Below are 23763 nucleotides of genomic sequence, written 5' to 3'. Positions count from 1 at the left end.
ACATTGCACAACGACTGGGCTGCAGCATGAGTATTAAGGTTTATTTCCGCAACTATCACTATGAAAATTTCTCTGGTAACCACAAGGAACATGAATAATTTATTAGGTGAGCATATTCATCAAGATGTTAAGGCAAAACGTTCCCATTTTTGAAACTGGAGATCCAAATTATGTTAAAAAGAACTGGAAAAAGTTGATTTCATACAAAATGTTGCGTTGCAATCTTTTTTTCATATCCTTTAGTAATTTACAAAAAAGAAATTTCAGTCACAAACAAGCAATCCCTTGGATTGATTAAGAAACTTCTGGAAAAAATTTAAACCAAAATCCAATAAAAAGTCCTTTTAAGTTAAAGTTGTCATTTTAATATTTCAATATTTCAAATTGAATTTCAGTTGAGCCTTTAACAAACATTGAGCTCCTTTCAGATTATGGTTTTATTGATTAAAAACTTGGTAGAAAATATTTATCACTGTTTTATTTCTTGACTATCCAAATGCAAAACTAACAATAAGCCAAATATTACCGCCATTATTAAAAAGTACTAAAGTTTAGCATAAGTTGGTTAGGTAGATGGCAAGGTGTTCTATTTACTTACTAAAAAAGGCACATAAATACGTCATCAATTTTTTATTTTATCACAAAGGTGTTGTGGTATTTATTACACCCCAGTAGTTTTACAATTCTAAAATTTTTTTTTCACCTATCTTGCTCATATATTTTATGATAAATTTATTTCCATCTCTTTTTTTTTTATCTACAAACAATGAAAACACAAACAGAACGGTTAATATACTACTTACAAAACTATGAAAATTCGGAAGAACCAGAAGAAGAGAGACTAAATTCGGAAGAACTAGAAGAAGAGAAACTAATTTCTGAAGAACCAGAAGAAGAGAGATTAAATTCTAAAGAAATGGATATTGACGATATATTGGTTGAAATTGGAGAGTTTGGAACAAGACAAGTATTACAAATTTTTATTTTAAGTATACTCGTGATACCACCTTCTTACCAAGTCCTTTCAATGGCGTTCATAGCAGCCAATCCTGCATGGATTTGCAATTACACTAGTGCAGAATGCAATAGTACGGACGTTTTTACAGTAAATCATAACTTTTACAGTAAAAGGTGCGAAATGAAAAGAGGATCATGGAAGTTTGTTATAGACAAAGATTACTCAATCGTTACTGAGGTTCGTGTTTATTTAATGAATACTATCTTTAAACTTTATTTATATAACAAATGGCATATAATTATAATAGTTACTAACATAGTAAATAACATTTTGTTATAATTGTAAACTATTACAACAGTTAACAAAAATTCCTTTTGAGACATTTGGTTAGAATTTTTTCCTCAATTGATAATTATATTTATTTCATTACTTGTAGTGGGATTTAGTTTGTGGCAGGAAATACCTGACATACGTTGCATTTAGCATATTTCAAATCGGTGATGCCATCGGTGCTCTTATGGTTGGTTATGCTGCTGATAAGTAATTTAGTTTTATTTTATTTTTTCAAATAAGACAATAACAGACTCCAATTATTGCCTTTAAATTAAGAAATCTTTTTTTTCACTTAAATTGAAAACAATTTTGAATCTTTTTTAAAAGACTTTTAAGTGTTGAGTTTTTCCTAAAGTATAAACAAAAAATAAAGTTTTTGTTAATCAACCCCCAGACAATATTTATTTTTTATCTAATCTAAATTATTCATTTAATTTATGCAAATAAGTTAAATCGAGCTAAAATGTTATTATCATCTTTAATTCTTTTCCGAGTTGTATAATCATTTGAACATACACCTTAGAACAATTCTTTAACAAAAACCCCGATGCTGCATGCGATGAGCAAGTTTATCAACTGATAGAATAAAGTTTAAATATAATTAAAGAATGCACATTAGTTATGTTAAAAAAGTTATTTGTTAACAATACTACCAGGTATACTGTTCAAAATTTTGAAACTTTTTCTCTTTAAACCTCGATCACACGCTCCAGACGAGTTTTAAACATTTTGCTGTTGCGCTGAATGTAGTCAGCTGAGAAATTTTCTAAGACCTCATGATGGAGCGCTGGGCTTCATTTAACTTTTGTTGTTGTTCGATAAAAGCTCCTGCTTGACCATGAGACCACATCGTGAAAATGAGTGGGTTTAAGTTAGTGGAGCTATGCGGCCTTAACTTTTGAAGCCAGAATTTGGGGTTGGTTTTTACCAAGTCTTGAAACAAGTTTTGTGGTTGCAGGAAGCCTGATCCCATACGAAATCGAAGTTTTAATTATCACAAAAGAACTTTCTCTAGGTACTATTTAGCACCCATCCTGAACCCTGATGATAGTTACATAAAGAGCATATTGAGGGTGTTTGAAGCAACTCAAAGTCTTAACATTGTTAAAGTAATTTGTCTGACTGATTGTTTTATTGTCATGAGGAACGTCTTCAACACTCAAGGTTTGTATGTCTGTTATGTTGTTGTGCCGTGAAATACTACTCATCTAATAAGATGATGAGTTGAGTTTTTTTTTATTATTTTTTTTTTTATTTATCACAAGATTTGGTTCCGATGCGATCTTTAACAACTCTTTTAAAAGTCTTTTCAAATAAGCTCATGCCCTTGGTAGTTACCCTCACAGTCTTGAATTGTTTCTTTTTGATGCAGTATTGGAAGCAATTGGAAACGTGACATTGCTTCTGTGCTATCATTTGATCATTGCTCACTATGCCTTTTTTGATGTTTAAGAAACTAATTATCTAAACAAAGTTCCCTTAGGTCCGTATGAAGATCTTTCACAACTTTCTTACAAATTTTTTCTTGCATTTTTAAATAGTACTTTTTATGCAAAATATATATATAAATAAATACATGTTGTAACGTTTGGTTGTAGAAATCATAGAAAAATAATAGATTCAAACATTAATATATACATCATCTAACCTAATTATATAAACCATGATCGGTAGTTAGCGCTCCGTATGGTGGAATATTAAAAAAATTGACTTTAAGTGTTAAATTGTGTTGAAAAACTCTAATATTTAGAGATCTAATTTCAAGAAATATTTTCCGAATTTTCTTTAATTTCTTCGAAAATTGTCACATTAATGAAAAAAATACCGTTAAAAATGGGGTTGGTATTTTTTTAAAATGTTCTTTCGCGCAAACAAGTTAGAAGAATTCTAAAGATGAGAACATGGCGGAGAACATGGCGGAGAACATGGAAAAGGGAATGGGTGAGGTTGATAGGTGGAGCTTGAAAAAATAGTGCCAACAACATACCTATGGGCAATCTACAAAACAGTTTTTTCCTTCTCAACATGGCTTCAGTCTGCACTTTGTCGGACCTCAAATAAGAGAGGTTTCGGGAGATACAACTTTCGCGACATAGAAGTTTCGCGAGATGAAAAATTCAGAAATTTGAGACGTATTCTGATCTTCTTTTATTTCTCAGAAAACCGTCAATTACTATATTAAACCCTCGCCATATATCTTGCTAATAAAAATTTTCATCCATTGATATATAAAAATATAACCGTTTGATTGTCAAAATAAGCTTAAAAATTGAGTTTAAAATTTAAAAAAATTAATTTTCACTATTTTAACGCAATTTTTATGCAAGGAAAATCCACATTTTTTACTCACATTTGATTCCAAAATTGATTAAATCCGATGTTAACTTTCAAAGTCGAATTATGTCAAATAAACCAAAATATAACAGGATTCTATTTGGATCTTTTGATTTCAGATTCGACTATTAGTGCTTTATAAATCACTAATAAAAATCCATATTTGCACTTACAAAAGTTGAATTGGGCTACAAAATACAAAAATGGATGATTAATCAATGTTAAAAATTCCTTTTGACTGATAAATCACAGTTTTCAATTTTAGGGTTAAAGCTAGGATTTCTTTTCGTTGACGCAAAAGATGACGAAAATGTATTGCTCCAACAATCAACCATAGAGGTGGATCAATCATGATTCGGTGTTGTTTTTAGAACAATCACGTTGGTTATTTAATTAAAATCAAGAGAGGTATTTGGAAATTTTCAGGAAAATGACGGCTAAAAGCTCTCTTCTAAGCTGCAGAGAGAATATCTGCTTGAAAAAGAAAGAGGAAGAACGTTCATTCATATGGAATGACTAAATCGCCGCATTTAATTCATAATACGTTTTTAGGGATTTATCGAGATTGAACCATCGCTGCATGAACCCATAGTAGCCGAGAGAAATTTCGGGCCCTGGGGAAGTTTTTTTGAGGGAAAATTTCTTCCACCAAACTCTCCTTAACTTTCTCATTGCACTAATTCTTCTAACTCTTCCTCCTGGTATCCATACTTCTTTGCATACTTTATTGCTAAACGTGAATTTAATCTCCTGAGAAGTACGAGTAGAATGATGATTTAAGGACTAAATTGTGACTTATTGGAAACCAAAAAAAACTAGTACATAAAAAAAAAAAAGTAGTTTGAAAAAAATAATACTTTTTAAGCTCAAAAAGAGGACACCAAGTTAGGTTTAACAGGATCGCAATATTTTTTTGAAGTGTTGTAACTTTTAAAGTCTAAATGCATGAAATATTTTAAGTCTAATTTCTTTCAAATGACTGTTAAAGAAATTTTTATTCGTTTATACTCATAACCCAGCACACAAAAAGACGTCTTGTAGTCGTCTTAAAGACGTCTTTTCAAGATTGAAGAAGACGTCTTAAAGATGTCTTAAAAAGGTCTACGTTGTCCGTCGAAAGGATGTCTTACTCAAGATTGTTTAAAGATGTCTTACTGAAGACAGCGTAAAAACGTCTTGTCTAAGAATGATTAAAGACGCTTTATTCAAGACGGTTTACTGAGCACAATCAGCACATATAAGACGTCTTTAAGTCGTCTTACAGACGTCTCTTAAGGATGTCTCAAAAAAAGACGTCTTAAAAATGTCTTAAAAAGGTCTACGTTGTCCGTCGCAAAGACGTCGTACTCAAGATTGTTTAAAGACGTCTTACTGAAGGCAGCCTAAAGATTTATTTCATTATGTTTTAAGAAAACTGTGTAGTATTAATGGTAAATATACATTGCTACTACCGATTATAATGGGTATTGACAAACATCTATTTCATCTTCTTCCTCTGCTGCTGTGGTGTAACAAAATTCTTTTAGTTCCTCCATATTATCTAAAAGAATCAAACCTCTTATAAATCCAATATAAAGATCAGATATTTTGCCAGCACATGCATGATGGAAAAATATCTGATCTTTATATTGGATTTATAAGAGCTATAATATATATATATATATATATATATATATATATATATATATATATATATATATATATATATATATATATATATATATATATATATATATATATATATATATTGCTACTCATTTCTGTTATTCCAATATATATATATATATATTGGAATAACAGAAATGAGTAGCAATAACAAAAGACAACTGTCTTTTAATTTAAAAAACTTGTAAATGAATGAAAAGGAACAAAAAAACCATTAGGTTAATAATTATAGTGATAATGACCAGGAAGAGCACTAATTTGTCTAAAAAACAGACAAAGAAAACAAAAAAAGGAATTAAAAACAGCATTAAAATAACTGAGTGGTCAGTTTAAATAAATCTGTTTAATATTTTAAATATTTAAGATATTTTACTTCATCACTTCAACTATTAAAAAAAAGGTAGTTTTAATAAATTTCCTAAATAATAAAGAAATGAAACAATGTTATAAAAGATTAAATCTCTTAGATAATTGTTTTTTTAATTTTACTTTTTTAGCTCTTTAACTTTATTTCTTTTATTTTATCATTCACTGAACTTTACTTGAAAATTGATTTTTTTAAATTTCAAAAAATGTTAAATAACTACATTTAAATACATTTTCAAATAAACCAATAATAATTTCAATTAAAGATTATCTTTTTATACAAAAATATAAATGTAAAAAAAGAAATAAAATGGAAAAATAAAGTTAAAAATAAATCATTGTTTGATAAATCAAAGTTTGATATATATATATATATATATATATATATATATATATATATATATATATATATATATATATATATATATATATATATATATATATATATATATATATATATATATATATATATATCAAACTGTGGATACAAGATGCAAATTAATAAAACATAATAAATATAAAATATTTCATCAAAAGAAATTTGAATTTAAAAACCTTTCAACTAATGTTCATGCAATAAAGGAAAGCATGTAAGACCTTTCAAGGTAGAACAACAACCTTTCAGCAAATACTTTCCATTTTTAACTCAACTACTTTTACTCTAATTTCATCAATACTTGGTATGAAGAAAATTTGAAAGGTTTTAGACTGAATAGGTTATGTATATAAATCATTTTGTAATTTAAGTCTAAATATTCTACATTTAAAAAGCCCAGATGATAATTTCTCATCAATAAAACAATATTGATTTTCTCCTATGTAAAAACATGAATTATTCAGCTTCACTGAAACTTTTAGTTTTCAAGATTTTATATTTAACATTGATTGTATACTTTGATATTGCTTGGCTATTTGAACAACAGGACTCTTTCAGTTTTTTACTGCTTTCTTTAATAACTGCATATAAATTTCAAAGGGAAAACAAGATATGTCATTTAGTGAACAATCAAATTTAATAACATCATCACAAATATGAAGTAAACAGTGAACATAGTAAACACAGAATGAATTTGTATATAAATGTTTTGAATTTATAACAAAATAATTAATTAGTTCTCTAGCAAAAGCAAGATGTTTCCTAAACTCAGTGTCTTCATTTAAGACAATCACCATTGCAACATGCGATGTAGAAAATGATTATAAATTTCTTTGCTAACAACATCCTTTAAAACTAAGGTACCAGTGTGTAAGATAAATTGACTTAACTCTGTTGCTTTCCACTGATCTAACTCTAAAAGGGAACGTTTATTGTTGAGCAAATTCAGATGGCATCATACCACGTAAGTTTAATAGATTATCACATTTTTCTTTTATTTGGCCATTTGAAAGTCCAATATTTTGGACCAGACTTTAAAAGAGTAAGTATGCGTCTTACTACAAATAGACAAACCATGTGTATATAAACCAAAATAAAATCAGAAACACAAGATATTTTAAGTTGACCTAAAGGAGTACGAGATTTTCGATGACCAGTGTACAAAAAGGAATTAAACTTCTCAGTTAATCTTGGAATTGATGGGTTGTTATCATTAAGAACCACTCTATGTTCCTCATATAATCCTTTAACTTGGCATTGTTCACAGGAGTAATATCCTGTATGTGTTTGTATACATTTAAGAAAAGAGCAAGAAGGTGCATCACACATGAATGCTTTAAGTGTAAGATCAACTTTTTTATAATTACAGTATAAACCATCACCACTTAACAATAATAATTCTTTGAGGAAATTATTGAGAAAATCATCCAAACAGTCTGGTTTACCATCACCACAGAAAAGTGCAATAATAAAAATATAGTTCTCTATTAGACCAAGTATTGGCCATAATTGAAGATTAGAAGATTTGAAAAGAGGTAGCCTATCATCATTAATACTAATAGATTACCCAGTACATTGAGAATCATTTTTTAAATTCAAAAAATATTTATGCCATCAGCAATAGTAAAGTACACATAAGTTCCACCACACTTCCTATCTACTGTAACAACTTTAGAGGGTTTTAAAAGCATTCTTGGATCTTTTGGTAACTCTGATTGACCATATTTTTTAATAATAATTACACTCAAAAGCTCGTTTAATTTTGACCATATTTTTTAATAATAATAACACTCAAAAGCTCGTTTAATTTTGCTTTTCGAAGACCACATTGCTAAGTCTTCTGATAATGTTTCTGTTGTCAAAAGTGGTGCTGCGTTACAACATTTAAAATTCTCATAATTACAACTCGAAAACTTGTTTTTTTCTCCGGATTCTTTAAAAACATTAATTAGGTCTTTACAAGGATTTTTAGGCTCAGCCTGAGAAGCATTAAATTCAGGATTTAAATTACGTACTATCTTTAATATCTTCATCTTCAAATGTCATTATAAAATTCAACATACCTTTATTCAAGCGACGACGCTTCATTCGATTTTCAGTTTCCATAACGATGCCTATATAAAACCTTTTACTAGAATAATGATTTAGAGAATTAATATTGGTCGAGATAAAACTTTACACAAAAAATTTCAAATCTTTAAAAAGACACGAAGTTTATTCACGCCGAAAGTCTTTTTAAAAACGTCTTTAAGACGACTAAAAGACGTCTTTTTTGTTTTGTTGAGTTATTCGAAAAATAAAGATGTCTTAAAGACGTCTTACGAAGACGCTCAATTTTTCACGACGATACAGTCTTTTAAAAGATAACATTCGAAGACAAGACCATTAAAAAATCTGAATAAGAAAGTCTTAAGACGTCTTATTTTGCTGGGTATTAACTGAAACACAAAACGATGATGGTTAAAATGCAGCCTTTTTTTTTTTTTTTTTTTTCAATTTTTTTTTTCGAAAGTTATGCGCACTTAAAATCTTTTTGTAAACTTTTTTTTTACGTTTTTAAACTTAAAATATGATTTTTAAAATTAAAATTCGGATTCTCAGCTGGAAAATTCAGTTATCACATATTGGATATGCAAATGAAGTAAGATAAAAGTCAAGGCATTTAAGACAAGTTTACGCATTGACAAGGATCTTGCAAATTTATATATTTAACATAAAGTTATAAATTTGCAAGATCCTTGTAAATGCGTAAAAAGGATTTCTTTCGAGTTTTAAATAAGTTTTAAGTTTCAAAACTAAGTTCTTTAACAGTAATATATTCTTATTTCAGTGTAAAATAGGTCTTTTTTTAATGTAAATTTGGTCTTACTTTAATATAAAATAGGCTTATTTTAATGGAAATTAGGTCTATATTTGATGATTTGATTAATTTTACTGTTTTTTCTGTCTATTTATGATGTAATTGATTAAAAATTAATGCTTAAAAAGATCAAAATTTGTCTCAAATATTTAACATTTGTCTCGTTTTCAGACGTTATTTTAGGAGAAAATATATGCGAAAACAATAACCTGTTTTTAATGCCCTAGGGTATTTCAGCTCATGATATATTAACTAGGTATCCAAGCAGATTTAATAAAATAGCCAGTATGGTTCAAATAAGAATTGACATAATAACTTTTAGTTTTACTGAGTAAGGTAACGTCCAAAGTATAAATTTATAAAAAGTAAAAATAATTATTCCAGACCTCTTCCAATGTATGTAAAACAATCTGGAAAAATTTTAAGCAAAAAGAAATTTTTTTGCTTGAAATTTTCCCAGATTCTTTTTTTTTTTTTTTTTTTTTTTTTTGTTCAGTTTGCTAAAATCTAAATAAAGCGATAATCAGAATGCAAAAATGAATTGTTTTTTTCCAGATTAATAAAAAAGGCCAACATAAAAAGATCCTCTTTTAAGTTCCTTTCTTAGCTTTCGCGTTCTTGTTTTGCTTTTGTCAGTGTATTTCTAATACTAACATTTGTGATGCATTGTATGATTATAGTTTCTGTCGTGTACCATCCACTATGTGCACCCAAAGTTTAAACACTGCTTAACTCTTTGAAATCCAACATGGAATCAGTAGTTGAGTTTAAAGATATTTCCAAAGACTTTTTACCCACATATATATTCTTTGAACATCTTTTCCAAATAATATCATTCAAACTTTCTTAACTGGAACTGCAAGTTAGTAAATCTTGATAATATAGATTTTAGAATACTGCTAAAAGAATTTTTTAAATGGATACTTGGAGATTGTTAACACTTAGATTTCTCTCTATATATTAATCTACATTGGCTATAGAGTTGCAAATTTTTGTAATATTTCTAAATAAATGATAGCTATGGGCGTCGTTAAAAAAAAAAACTTAAGCCTTTCTATTTATAAACTTTGTTAGACCATCTTCTACAATGCTGGAAAGATATGAAATCTACTTTTTCAAAGTTCTCAAAAAACTACATTTTGAAATAAGATTTGACCACCTTAACTTTTAGAAAATAGGATTCACACTAGATTTAATTTTTTCATCTAATCTAATACGAGAATAAACTGTTTAATTTTAACATAAACCGAAATTTTTATTTAGATATGGTAGAAAGCAAGTGTTGTATCCAACTTGGCTCGGAGTAATAGTATCCAGCTTTTTATTGGCATTTATGAACAACAAATGGGTTTTTATAACTTTTCAATTCATCAGTGGATTTTTTAAAGGAGGTGTGTTTGTAGTGCTATGGGTTTTAGTTAACGAATCTTTAGGACCCAACTTCAAAAGTTATTCTAATCTAATGTGGATTGCATACTTTCTATCCTTTTGTTTCTTGGCTTTGCAAACATGGCTAATTCAGAAATGGCGCACACTTGAAATTATATTGACCGCACCTTATTTGATCCTGATCTTCACCTACAAGTATGGATATAATTTGCTACTCTTTTTAGTGGAGTTATTGTATTTTCGCACACATACATACATGCACACACCCACCTTTTTTATTCCAAAATACAATCGTTGCTTAAACCGAAGAAATGCGGTTTTCTTTTTATTTTTGAAATTACTTTCCCTTAAAGTTAAGGAAAAGTAAAAAACTTGCCAAAACGCTGAAAAAAAATTTTTTCAACAAGATTAAATTAAATTCTGTTTCAAAAACTAATCTTGATCAAAACACTGACTGGACTAGTTTCGATTGCTTAAATTTAAAAATCATTCTTTCTTCTTGATGGTTTTAGCTCCCAGTTTGTAAGTTTTCAACCCTTATATCAATGAAACATCCAATAAATACCCATTTAAGGGTAGATAGTATATAGTAAAATAAGTACATAAAAAGTAATTTTAAAATCCTGCATAAAAACCCAAAGGACTTTTTTTATCTGATACCTTTTAAGGTAAAACTGGATATTTCAATTGAAAAAATTTCATAAAATATAAAATGTATGCTTAAAAAGTTTTGTCTTTTTACAAAAAAATTGACCTTTTAAACTCGATTTTTGGAGTGGATTTGCGAGTTTTCGTAATTTTTATAAAAACCACAATAAAGAATTATTTTTCTGGGAAAAGGCAGTAGTGTCAAATTCAACGTAAAATTTACCATTTTAATCAAAAGAATTTTATCCATCACAAAAAAAATGCCAACTTTTTCCAAAAACCATCAAGAGTACAGAAAGTGTGTCAGTGTAAAGCGTGAAGAAAGGTGAGCAGGAACTGACAAATTTTCACATGCAAAAAATTCTTCAACATATTCAGAGTGATGTTAACTTCAAAAATGACATAGTCCCTTTGGTCATATGCATTACCTGTAGGTTTCAAGTTGCAAAACTTAGTGAAACTTAAACAAGAGTTGTGCCCAAACTCTACATCTTTGCAGCGATTTCAATCAAGCCTTCTACTAGTTCATTGTCAACATGTTATTGTTTGATTTGCTCAACTGTAAAATTTAAAGGGAAAGAAAAGCATCTATTTTGAAAAAAAAAGGCACCACAAAAGTGTACTAAAACTTTAGAAAAAAGTTGAATAAAATGCTTGTCAATCCTTAGTCATGGAACTTCTCACTTTTACCATCCGAGAACTAGACATGAAAACTTAAGAATCATGGTTGGTGCTGATCCTATTGGATCTGAGCAATCGGCATCGTTAGTTTTTTTCTTCCAAAGCAGCATCTCGTGGGACTGTTAGACTAAGTCAACTATTTCTTTCTCGCAGCAAACACAAGTTTGCAATTAAAACTCTCATCGATAAAATTTTCTAGTTTAAGTTTATACTTCCACTCATAAACCATAAAAGCCCCTTAGATATTGTCACACAAAAAACCGCTCAAACTATATTAACAAAGATTTCTAGTTAAAAGCCATTATTACAAAGAAACTATATCACGTCAAATTTTCAACCATATTAAACTTTTACATCCGCGCAGTGCAATTAAATTAACCAAGTGGAAAACTTTTGCCAATAAGATGAGATGAGTTTTTTTGACAACAATTACGAACATTTGTGTTTTTTTTTTTAATTTAAAGATTCAAAAGCTGGCTTTAACAATTTTTTTTTTTACAAGATTATCAGTAGGTCAAAAACTTTTAAAAGAATCCTCTCTCGACATAAAACATGGTGGAAACTTATCGGAACATAGAGATCTCTACCAATAGGATGAAGAAACTTGGCTTAGCTCTAAATTAAATAAACTCAATTTGATTAGTAAAGTCATGAATCAACAAAAGTTCGCTGAAGCTTGGCAGAAGCTTAGTTATTACTTCATAGCATCCAGTGTTAGTTTGTCTGACAGCAATTAGAAACACCAAACTAAAAGCTACATAAACAACAAGTGCAAAATACAGCAAACTACAAATCAAATTAAGTTCATCCCAATTATTGAACTTTACATTGAGATTTGAAGTGTCTAATTGTAAAAAGTAAAGATGAAAGTATGAAATTTGAAAAGACAATTTTTTTAGTTGTTTACACTTTAAAAGTTTTTTTATTGAAGAGTTTAGAAAGTAATTTATTAATTATTTTTTATATTCTTATGTATGCTTAGAAATGCTTATTAAAGATCTATTTGACATCATATCAGTTTATTAGACATGGCAGGGTTGAATTCAGTTTAAAGTTTTAACTGAAAATAGCAAATGATAAAATAAAAGATTTAAATAATTACAATTTGAATAATTTATCCTAATTTAACATCCCGTTTGCATTTTTCATTGCTAGAAACCTTTTTAGTATACTAGAATTTAATTTATAAAGGTTATCTGGAGGAATTACTTGCCATGCTTTATGCTTCAACGGCTTCTTATTCTTTTTGCGAAGTTTCTGGTCTACAAGAATTCAGAGGTGTTCGAAATGTTAAATTCATCAAATCATCAAATATAGACCTAAAATGAACCTTAGTTCATATTAGGCGACTGACTCACCATATAAGTTTCTCAAATTTGTTTTGATTAAACCAATTATGAGTCGCTTCGGTAGAGTGACAAGGTGCTCCATTTTCCATAAATACCGTCAGACCATCGTTCCAGATTGCACCCCAATTCATAACTAAAAAGCCATCATGTTTCACTGTTGGCTGCAATCTTTTGATGTCAAATTCTTGGCCGTAGAGTCTCCACCCACACCCTTCCACTGTCTGAGAATAATGCAAAGCGTGACTCATCAGAGAATTTGACAGAGTTCCGAATTGCTATAGGTCTCTTCACTATATCACGAGTGCAATCCTTTCTGCCTTTGATATTGGCTGGACAAAGATGTGGCTTCTTTCGTGTAGCTCTAGCATAGTAGCCTAGTTTCTGAAGATTCCTGACAGCTGTTCTGGGATTGATAATATCTTGTGTTGCGATGTTTAAAGCCTTATAACGTGGGTTATCTTCAAAATTGCTCTTAACAAGATGTAAGGTTTTGTTAACAGACCCTGAACGATCTGGGTGTGTTGATGCACATTCCTTCCTCTTTCTTGTAAATTGTACAATCAGTCTTAAAAGTAGAAATTGGAATGGAGAGTTGTTTGGTAATTTTTAGTTCACCTTCATGTCGATCAACAATATGGCTTCCTTAAAATACAGATAACCTCAATGTTCCTTCGGGCTTTGGCATGATTAATCGAGTATTTACATTATTTGGAATACAAAATCTTGAAAATATATCAAATTAATAAAGATTTATTCACACCATACATAAAGTAAGAGTTGAAATACATTTTATCATGAAGTATGTTCAATTGTGACATGTCTGTGTATATTTAGTAATGCAACTCTGTACATAATATTACCTAGTAAGCCGACATGGACAATCTTAAATATAAATTCAATTTTAAAATGTAAAGTGAGACAAATATTTACATAATAACCAAATATATTACCAAATACAACGCTTTTTTATTTGTTTTAGATTCGTCCATGAATCTGTGAGATGGCTCCGTGTAAAAGGTCGAAGAAAAAGTGCTGAAAACATTCTTTTTAATATAGCAAAGTTTAACAAAAAGCTTTGGCCAAATGCACGTCCACCATTATCTTTAGCTACTTTATCTGAAGAAAAAACTTCATTTAAGCATTTATTCTATCCATGGAAACTTTTTAAATCTATCGCACTCCAAATGATTATTTGGTAGGGAATCAAAATAAATAATTAGGAGAGAATTGTGCAAGACGGAAGGAATGCTACAATCCAAGGAATGTTTTCTGACTTAAACGCGGTAGTGTTTCATTTCATTTTTTATATAAACTATCTAATAAAGTTGTGCTTCATTTTTACTCACACGTGTCTCAAAAAGAATATCAATTAGAATATTCATTATACATCCTGAACCCTCTCGGAAGATTTTTCAATTCTGTTTTAAATGGTTTGATGATCTTAAGTTCCAACATGTAAATATATATATATGAAATGTATGTATTAGGGTGTTCCCATTCAAAATTTAATCTTTTTTCATTAGGGAAGTATTTTCCGTCAACTCAGTTTATGTGTTATATTCAAATTAAGTTATAATCAAATTAAGCTAATATTTAGAACTTACTCAACAAGTTTTAGAGTTTAAAATACGTGATTATAACATTTTTCATCAACTGATCATATTTTTTTCATTTTCTAATCAAAAATGTATATTACAACTTATTTATGTAAATGTATGTGTTTATTTGTTATTTCAAGTGACATACACAAGAACACAATCTTGGTTTAAAAATTGCTGAAGTTTGCGATTTTAGTCAATTATTTTCTTTTTGCATAATATTTTGAACTTGAAAACTAAATTTAAGTGTTCTTTTCAACATAAATTATTTATGTTGCTCTGCGTTTAACAACTGTTTTTGTATTGGCAAATTGTTTGATTATACTTGCATATAGTTTAGTTTGTCAGAGCTGGGAGCCTGGTTGTATGGTCACTATGTACTCTGGTTTAGTTTTTATCTTTTTTTTAAAAATAACTGAAAGCTTTTTTTTTTTTTCTTAAAACAAGTGGTAACTAACTAAGTAACTAACTCATTCAATATTGTTGTAAAATGCATTTTTTATCAAAAAAATTTTTATATTGTTTCAAATCAATTACACAAAGACTGAGTTAAGAACAGAACTCCGGTACAATGACTCTACGCAGTATATGTTCAGCAAGTTCTATTTGGTTAGTCAGTATGACCCATGAAACTTTTCAAAGTTGATAATTTCCGTCATGTGGCGATGTCTTGAAGGTTTTGTTCTGCTCTCACGCTGATGAGAGCATGAGCTTACAGAAAAGTATTGAAAAATCTGTTTCACTTTTGCTACCAATATGGGAAATGGCCCAAATGCCAACAAAAGCCAGAAATCACGTGTCTCAAAAAGAATATCAATCGGATTATAGCCATCATTATGTTATCACTTACGCTAAATGAAGAACGAGAAGTTGGACGGAAAATAGTAGTTGAAAGTAATCATCTTAACTTATCAGTACCGCTGTCACTTATTACTGCTACTTTTAGCAATAATAGTTGGTTACAGCCTTCTGATGTTGAACTTAAGCTGGTTTATACATTCTGAAAGCTCCCAAGACACAGACAGCGAGAGGCACTCTGGATGTTGTAACTCATCAAGTTACTGCTGCTCTTGATTGAATGTCTGCAGATATATTTTTTACAATGGTATGAGTCATTACAGCCCTATAGTCAGAAAATATGGTATCAACTGCAGGACGTACTTCTGAAATACTGGTTTCAAATTCTAGCTGCAAACTGTGCTCCATGACAATACCTTGCATTGCCGTGTGCTTTATTTGAATACCCAAACGCTAAATTGCTAAGGATGTCACTACACCCTTTGATGGCCACCTTTTTAATCTATCTGAAACTCTCATTGTCTTTGGTTCCTTTATGATGCTGTCAATATAGAGGAGAAGCTCTCAATAATAATTGCACTCCATAACTTTGAAGACACATATGAGTCTCTAAAATGAATTCAGTCATTTTAACATCCGACTACTAAGAAACTTCACAACTTTGATGCAAACTACACTAATTTATTTTTCACGATTGTTAACGTATCCCAGGATCTTTTGCAGGTCAATCCTAGTGAGTGTGAATGTCAACTTGAGCATCAAGAAAGCAAATTTTTTGGTCCATATCTTAAGCTTATCAATGACTTGTTTGCGTGTGGGATTGCATTTAGGATTTTAACTTGCTAAAACGCAATCAATAACAGATTCAATACCTGAGTTACCGAGGACTATAGAAAGAGGTTATTGGAACTCTATACTTAGCAGTTGATGCCAAGTTAATGGTCAATAAACTGATAAAATGACCATTGAATATTGAATAATGACTATTTAACAATAACTTTGACTAACCTGATTTTGATTTGAGCTCAGAACAAAGTTTTAGATAAAAACCTATCTACAACTGTCAAAGGTGTGCTCCGCAGGTTCTAAAACTCGCGATTACAGGTTTTGACACAAATGTTAAAAACTTTAGAAGTGTTGAGCAAGTCCTAAATATTATTATGTTCAGAAAAAAAATTTTTTCAGCTTTTCTATAACTAGAATCATATAAAGGAGTGTCGGAAAACACAATTGTGATTGTGTGATTGTGACATTCATTTCTTTCTAGTACCCAGGGCATGCACCCTAGCATGCACCCTAGTAAGCATTTTTTACAAGCACCCAAGTTATGTATATATATACATTCGTTTACATGTTTAATTGTGAAAAATATTTAAATGACTTTTTGCATATAATGTTGCACCAAACTCACATAATATGTTTCCGATTTGTGCATTGTTCCGTCCTAAGCAACCCTTTCCTAATGATTTTTGTTATTGCAATATTTATTGCTTGAATTAGAAAAGTCACTTTTTCAGTTATTTTCAAATTTCTCCTTTTTGCATTACTTCTTTGATGTAAATCAAGTTTTATTTTTTAGGCTTCAAGGTGAGTAATTAATAGTTGCAATAAACTGTATTTTTTTTGTTAATAACTAACTGAAGCTTTCTCCTAGCGAACACAACGTTTTAGTTCTACACCTTCTCTTCTTTCGAAAACGCTTCTCAACAAAAGTTTTGCGTTCGATTATACTTTAAAAAAATACCTCGCCTTTGTTCAAACTATACTTCCAAAAATTTCTTATTAAAAGCCATAAACGCAAGGAAGCTACGTAACATCAATTCTTTCCTCCACTTTATACGATTGCTTCCGTGCATTTCAATTACACTAACAAATTTTTTATACTTAAACATTAAAAGTTACCAGTTATTTAACTTTTATTTTTTTGTCGGAAGTAAAAGTCTTGCATTATTTCTAGTTTTTTACTAAAAGAAATAATAACATATTTTATTTCAGGTTCATTATTGAATTTGTGTATAATGGATTATTTCTATTATCAGACAATATTAGTTTAAACCTATACAGAGATTTTGCTATAGTGAGCATTGTTGGTTTGCCAGCAACTATGCTAGTGATTTATTTTTGCAACAAGTAGGTGTAACTTTTTGAATGATTATGAAATAATTGCAGTTAAGTTTATGTAACTAACTTTTTTGTAAAAAGAACGAACAGCTAATATTGAACACTTTTAGGAACAGATGCTAAAATACTACATATTTTTGTAAAAATCACAAAAAATAGAAAAAATACAATATGAAATACCGCATATTTATAATTATTCATATAGATACCGCATATTTATAATTATTCATATTATCAATAAGAATGTGGTATATTTATGTCATGTTTTTATACTTTTCTACAATGACTTATTTTTCCAAAAATATTATTAAAATTGTTTGCATTTGTTGGTCTCCTTTACAAAGAAATACCTGATATCGTGTTTTCTTTTAAACTCGTTTATCGTGTTTCCTATTTAACTCTTGATTTCACTCCTAATATGTGCGATGAATAGAGAAAATACTTAAATTGATTAGTTTAAATGTTATCTTTTGTTGATTCGCTGTATTTTATTTTAAGAATGTCTATTGAGTTAGTTTAGTATATGTGCACAGGTTACTGTGTATATATACTCAACAAATTCAAAATCAGTGAAAATGTCAAAAGCAAAATGTTCTCAGATCCTTTAAGAACTTTATGTAAAGGTTACAAATCCGTTGAAGTTAAAAGCCTTGCGGCTGGTCCTAGGTTTTTAAACAACTTTTATTTTAGCTTTATTTTATTTTTAGTTCAAAGAAAAATTTTCATCTGGTACAAGGTAAAGGTGAAGCATGACAATTTTTTTCAAGTTAGAATGCTGTTATCAGTTAAAAAGTACTTTATCTCCCTGCCAAACTTTTTGAAATAATTGTAAACATAGAAAAAGCAGTGGCGTCATACAATTCTGCATAATTTAAATGCACTTGAAGTGATGTTTTTGATGAATTTAGGAGAACTAAAATATTTGCTTAAAAATATTAAATTATCAAATACAAAAAAGACTAAAGCTAAACCTGTTTTTAAAAAATTAAACAAGCAAAGCAAAAAATAAATAAAAAGCAAAGTTATCATAAATGTCTGGAGCTAAATTCAATAAATTTGATTAGATGCTCTCGATTTGGCTCAACGGTGATCAGTTTAGTTAATATCGTGAGCAATGCTGTAGAAATTCTTCATGGATTGACTCTCCAACCAATTCAAATACTGGCCCTAATCTATAAACTTACTTAAATTCTTGAATAGATTGTTCTAAGTGTTCAATAATGATGAGTATTTTAAGATAGGTACAGTAGATGTAAGTGCCTTGAGATAAATAAGATTGATAAGATAGATGTAAGTGCCTTGAGAAATATTTTTCGAAAGTTGCAGGTATTTATACAATTTTGTAAAAACCTTTTGAGTCCAAAAACATCATTTGGCAGCATCATCAATTGCTCTAGAAAATATGACTGAAGAATCCTTGTATTAAAAGTAGTATCATAAGAGAGCCTTTACCCAAAATAAGATGAGCTGTAACCAACATATCATCTGGTTCCTTAAAGAGTGAAAAATTCATTGTGCTTACGCACTTCTCTTTTTTTTCCTCAAAGCAGCTAGAATTACTTTTTTAAATATTTAAAACACATTTATTATTAAATTAGTAGCAAAAAATAGACAAAATGCTTTCAAATAAGATATTTTCTAGTTGTCCCTGTCATAACACTTCCAAAAATCACCATGTGTTAACAAATCTGGATATATGTTGTTTAAGTCTTGTGAAGAAACATCAAAATTACAATTTGCCTCACACGTATTCTCTTCCTCGTGGCTATCTAATCCTCCGAATGATTGTTCTTTATGGATAGAGATTTTTTAAAGGGGCTGTCTGCAAAACATTTAGTATCAAAATTAATTTAAAATCTGTTACAAAAATAAAAGTTTCGACGGGATTCTGTACATCACAGAGAACAAGCGCAAGATTTTTCTCATTCTTGTTCTTTGTGATTTGTAGAAACAGCTTTTTTTTCTATGTTTGATCTAACCTGATTAGTAATTTTCTCCAAGCCATTTGAAAACATTTCAGTATTAACCTGAAAGATATTCAAATTTTCTTATAAAAATTTGAATTTATTGACTAATATTCCTTTTGAATAAATCATTTTTTATTCGAGCTTCTTTGGTTAATAACATCCAGTTATAGTTTTGCATTATTGGCATTTTTTTATTTTTAATTTCGTTATTATGCTTATTAATTTTATTTTGCAGGTACCACATAACATGAGAGAATATGTGGGGAATTATTTATACTTTCCCTGAGACACTAAAGAGTCACTTTTTGAACTTGATAATATATTTTACATCTGACTGCGAATCAATTATTTTACAAAATACACACTCTTTTTATACACTTTTACAATCGCGTCATTTTCACACATTTTATGCATTAACAATTAAATACCTTAACACCTAAAAATATTAACACCTTCAAACACGCCTTCACACAACCACACCTTCAAACACGCCTTCACACACCTTCAATTACGTCTTGAAGACTTTATTCACGAAACCCTCCCCCGATTAAAGCTGAGACTTCGGCTTTAATCAGCTATCTTCCATCTCGTCTTCCATGATGTAATTGATCTTTTGTCTTGCATCCAATTTCGCCAGTCTCGTTTCTCTTTTCAAGGTATCCTCTTCGGCTCTGGTTTCCAAATTCTCGTCCGATTTGATTTCGCTTTCTGCCCCACAACTCATTTCCAAGTCACACACCAACTGAATTGGTCGTTCAATTACATAACCATTTCCCAGTCGTATTTTAAAGCCACGAATAACTCCATCTTTCCCTTTAATGTTGTTTTCAATTCGACCGATGTTGAGAAGTGCCTTATCCTTCACATCGTCTTTAATGAGAACCATGCTTCCGACACCTGGGAGTTTTGCATTACCTCTCTTTTCCTTTGCTTGTTGTCGTTCTTCCATTGCGTGCACGTACTCGTTCATCCATCTTTTCCTTAAGTGATTCTTACAAGTTTTCACAAACTTGACTCTCCGGAGTGCACAATCGCCCCTTGTTATTAAATCAATATCTTCAGTTCTAAAGCGTGGCAACATTGCTCTCGTTGGCGGTAAAAGCGGCTTCACTCTATATCTTTTACATAGATTAGATTCACGAATGACCTTTTTTACGGCAACTCTCAAATTCGGTATCCAAAATCTTTCTCTTATGCTACTCATTGTATCTCCTACTCCCCCGTGTAGCGTTTTTGCGTGATGATGCTCAATAATTCTTAGAGTTAGTTGGAATCCTTTTGGTACAAATATCGGATTATACCCAGAGACTTTTCTGTGACATCTCCAAAGCTGTTTCTCATCCTGTTTAAGTTCCACATCGGACTTTATTGCAACAGATTCTTGTAGTAACTTCATGTTCATTAACTCCGCTTTCATCATCTCCTCAGCTTTTAGCGGTCCTGTTATTTTTACTTCATTTCGACAATTGTATATAAACCTTTTTATAAAGGATGATATTCTTATGATCTTCCAATACTTGTGTTTACTCAATATTTCTTTAAATATATTATGTCCCTTTATTTCTTCAGTTGCCATACCGACGTTCTCTTTCACACTAATAGTTTCACATGATGCATTCGGCGCTTCGATTATTTCTGGTTGGATTGGCCAATTTTCCTTGTGTTTCAACCATATAGGTCCATTTAGCCACAAGCTTGATAATTTCTCAGGACTCACTCCTCTTGTTCCAAGATCACTTGGGTTTTCTTTTGTTGGGACATATAGCCATTTTACTTCTCCATTCAATAAGATCTGCTGAACTCGGTTCCTGACAAACTGTGACCAACTGCCCCTTTCTTTTAACCAGTAAAGTACCGCAGTACTGTCAACCCAATGATATACTTCAATGACATTATACTTGGTTAATGTCTTCCTAACATGATTCATTAACTTGCTCAAGGTGTGCGCTGCTACAAGTAATTTGCTTGTTTTTGAATATTGATGACTCACTGCAACGTAGACGCATGCACATACTGCTGATTTACTTGCGTCTGAAAATCCATGGAGCTCCATTTCAATGATTCTTCCAGACACGACACTCCGCGGAATTGAAATAGTTCTCTTGATGTTTATTGCCTTGATCCAGGTTTTCCATTCTTCTAAAAGTTCATTTGGAATTTGTTGATCCCAACCGAGTTTTAACAAGCATATTCAACTGTATAGTAATTTTCCAGTGATTAATACAGGTGCACTAAATCCCAATATGTCAAAGACACTGTTGAGAGCTGATAGCATTTTCCTTTTTGTTATTGCTCCTTTATTTCCGATAGTGATGCATGCCGTATAGTCAATCGATAGTTGATCCGATTCTTTGTTCCAAGGAATCCCAAGTATTTTTGTTAATTTAGCCTCAGCGTCGCTTTCCAGATTGCTGACGTTGCTATGCCATTTGTGCAGCTGGAACCCAGCTTCCATTAAGATTTGCGTTGATTCATTTTTAAACCTGATAAGTTCTTCTTCTGTTTCTCCACCTGCCTGTATATCATCGACATAAGTATCTTCTTTCAAAGCAAGCACCGTTTTTGGATAAATGTCCTTGTATTTTGGTATATGCTTTTTAATCGTGGCGCCAAGAATGTAAGGACTTGAACTTGAACCAAAAATTACCCTTGTAAATCGTAACTCCGTTAATTCCATTTTCTTTAAGTCCTTATACCAAATTAAGCGTTGTGCGTCTCTATCCATTTCGTGTATTCTAATTTGTAGAAACGCCTTCTTCACGTCAGCTAACACGCAGAGTTTATTCATCCGATTTCGTATGAGTATGTCAAATATCAAAGGTTGCAGCGATGGTCCCACTTCTAGACAGTCATTTAATGAAGGTGATTGAGCGTCTTTCCTAGCTGAACAGTCATAAACTATTCTCATTTTCGTTGACTCAGCATTTTCTTTGATTGCTGCTTGATGAGGAACGTAGTGAATAATTTCTCCCGTAGGTTTTTCTGGTGCCATTTCCAATATTCCCTCATTGATTTGTTCCATCATTATATCATTATACTGTTCTAGTTTTTTAAGTTTTTTCAATCGAGTTGTTACACTTCCCAATCTTTTAAGAGCCAGATTTCTGTTGTTTGGCAGTTGAACAATACCCTTTTTCCACGGCATTCTGGTTTCATAGTAACCTTTGTCGGTTTGATGCAGTTTTTCGCTGAAGTCTTGGTGGAACATTGACTCACTGTTTGTGCCTGACAATCCAAGTACTTCTAAACTACACATTTGCTCAAACTCATCACGACCAGTGTTCAATAAGAAACTTTTCTCAATACCAGAACTCAATTGTGTTTGTCTCCCAGAAAGAGTCCATCCCAACATAGTTAATTCTGCTCCTGGATCTTTATCCGGATTTTTTCCGAGAACTACCGGTTCCGTGGTTTTTATACGTTGATAATCAGCAGCACCGAGTATAATGTGAACAGGTTGAAGTTCGTCACTCCCTTCATTATCGCTAAATTTCAGTCTCCTTAGTCTTGCAAAATGCTTCTTAACATCCTTAATCATCGGATTGGGTAAAAAGGTGAGTGTTTCTTTTTCTGCGTTGGTGCATTCAACCTTAATTCGAAATTCCGGTATCGTTGTTGATTCTATCGTAACGTTATAGATTTCCACACGCTTGCCCACCGTTCCATAGAGCTGTTCAATACTTTTATATTCCTTTCGTGTAGGTTTCAGCTTTAGTTTCGTAATCAAGTTTGTACATATATAGGAACTTCCAGCACCCGTATCCAACATTATCCTTGCTTTCAACATTACTTTTGCAATCACTGTCGGGTGAATAGTTGTACTTGCATTTAGCACCACTCCCATGGTTTCTTTTTTATTTTCCATTTTACCATCCATCGTTGCGTTCCCATCTTGACAAATGGACGTGTGATGTTTTTTGCTGCACTTTCTGCATCCTCTTGATTTACAATTTGCCGCCGAGTGTCCGTAACCAACGCAGTTGTAACATAATCTTTTGCTCGTTAAAATCTCATTGCGTCTTGCAACAGTTAGCACTTTTGTACAATCCTCGCTTTTGTGATTTTGTAACCCACAGTAGATACATCCATGCTTACCACTAGTTGCCATGATTTCTTTGTCATAAAGACCGCCATTGTACTGTTTAAATGTAGTGCTTAGATGTTCATAGGACCTTGACTGCACGTTTGTGTTCTTTTTATCGCCCTTTGTTTGTTCGTCGCTTGGGTTAAAAGCTGAGTTCAACGGATTCCTTTCAATGTACTTTTGCAACTTTTTGACAAGTTGCTCCAGTCCCCATTCTTCCCATCCATCATCGTTTT

The 23763-nt window shown here is 30.9% G+C and overlaps 1 protein-coding gene across 1 annotated transcript in view; it reads left to right on the top strand.

The window, feature by feature from the left end:
• Window positions 1-765: 765 nt before the first annotated feature.
• Window positions 766-23763, top strand: part of LOC149890745 (uncharacterized) — a 32150-nt gene continuing 9152 nt past the window's right edge. Inside the window, exons 1-5 of the mRNA XM_090081960.1 lie at window positions 766-1195; window positions 1395-1498; window positions 10156-10476; window positions 13939-14154; window positions 17351-17485. Coding sequence (XP_089938086.1) covers window positions 767-1195; window positions 1395-1498; window positions 10156-10476; window positions 13939-14154; window positions 17351-17485 — 1205 coding nt within the window. The 5' untranslated portion in view covers window position 766. The remainder of the gene's footprint in view (window positions 1196-1394; window positions 1499-10155; window positions 10477-13938; window positions 14155-17350; window positions 17486-23763) is intronic.

Source organism: Hydra viridissima, unplaced genomic scaffold, assembly GCF_058129835.1.
Source record: "Hydra viridissima isolate aposymbiotic clone 2 unplaced genomic scaffold, HvirCarnegie_v1 scaffold_3, whole genome shotgun sequence".
Taxonomy (NCBI): Eukaryota; Metazoa; Cnidaria; class Hydrozoa; order Anthoathecata; family Hydridae; genus Hydra; species Hydra viridissima.
Note: the sequence above shows the minus strand (reverse complement) of the source record. Positions and strands in the feature narration are given on the sequence as shown.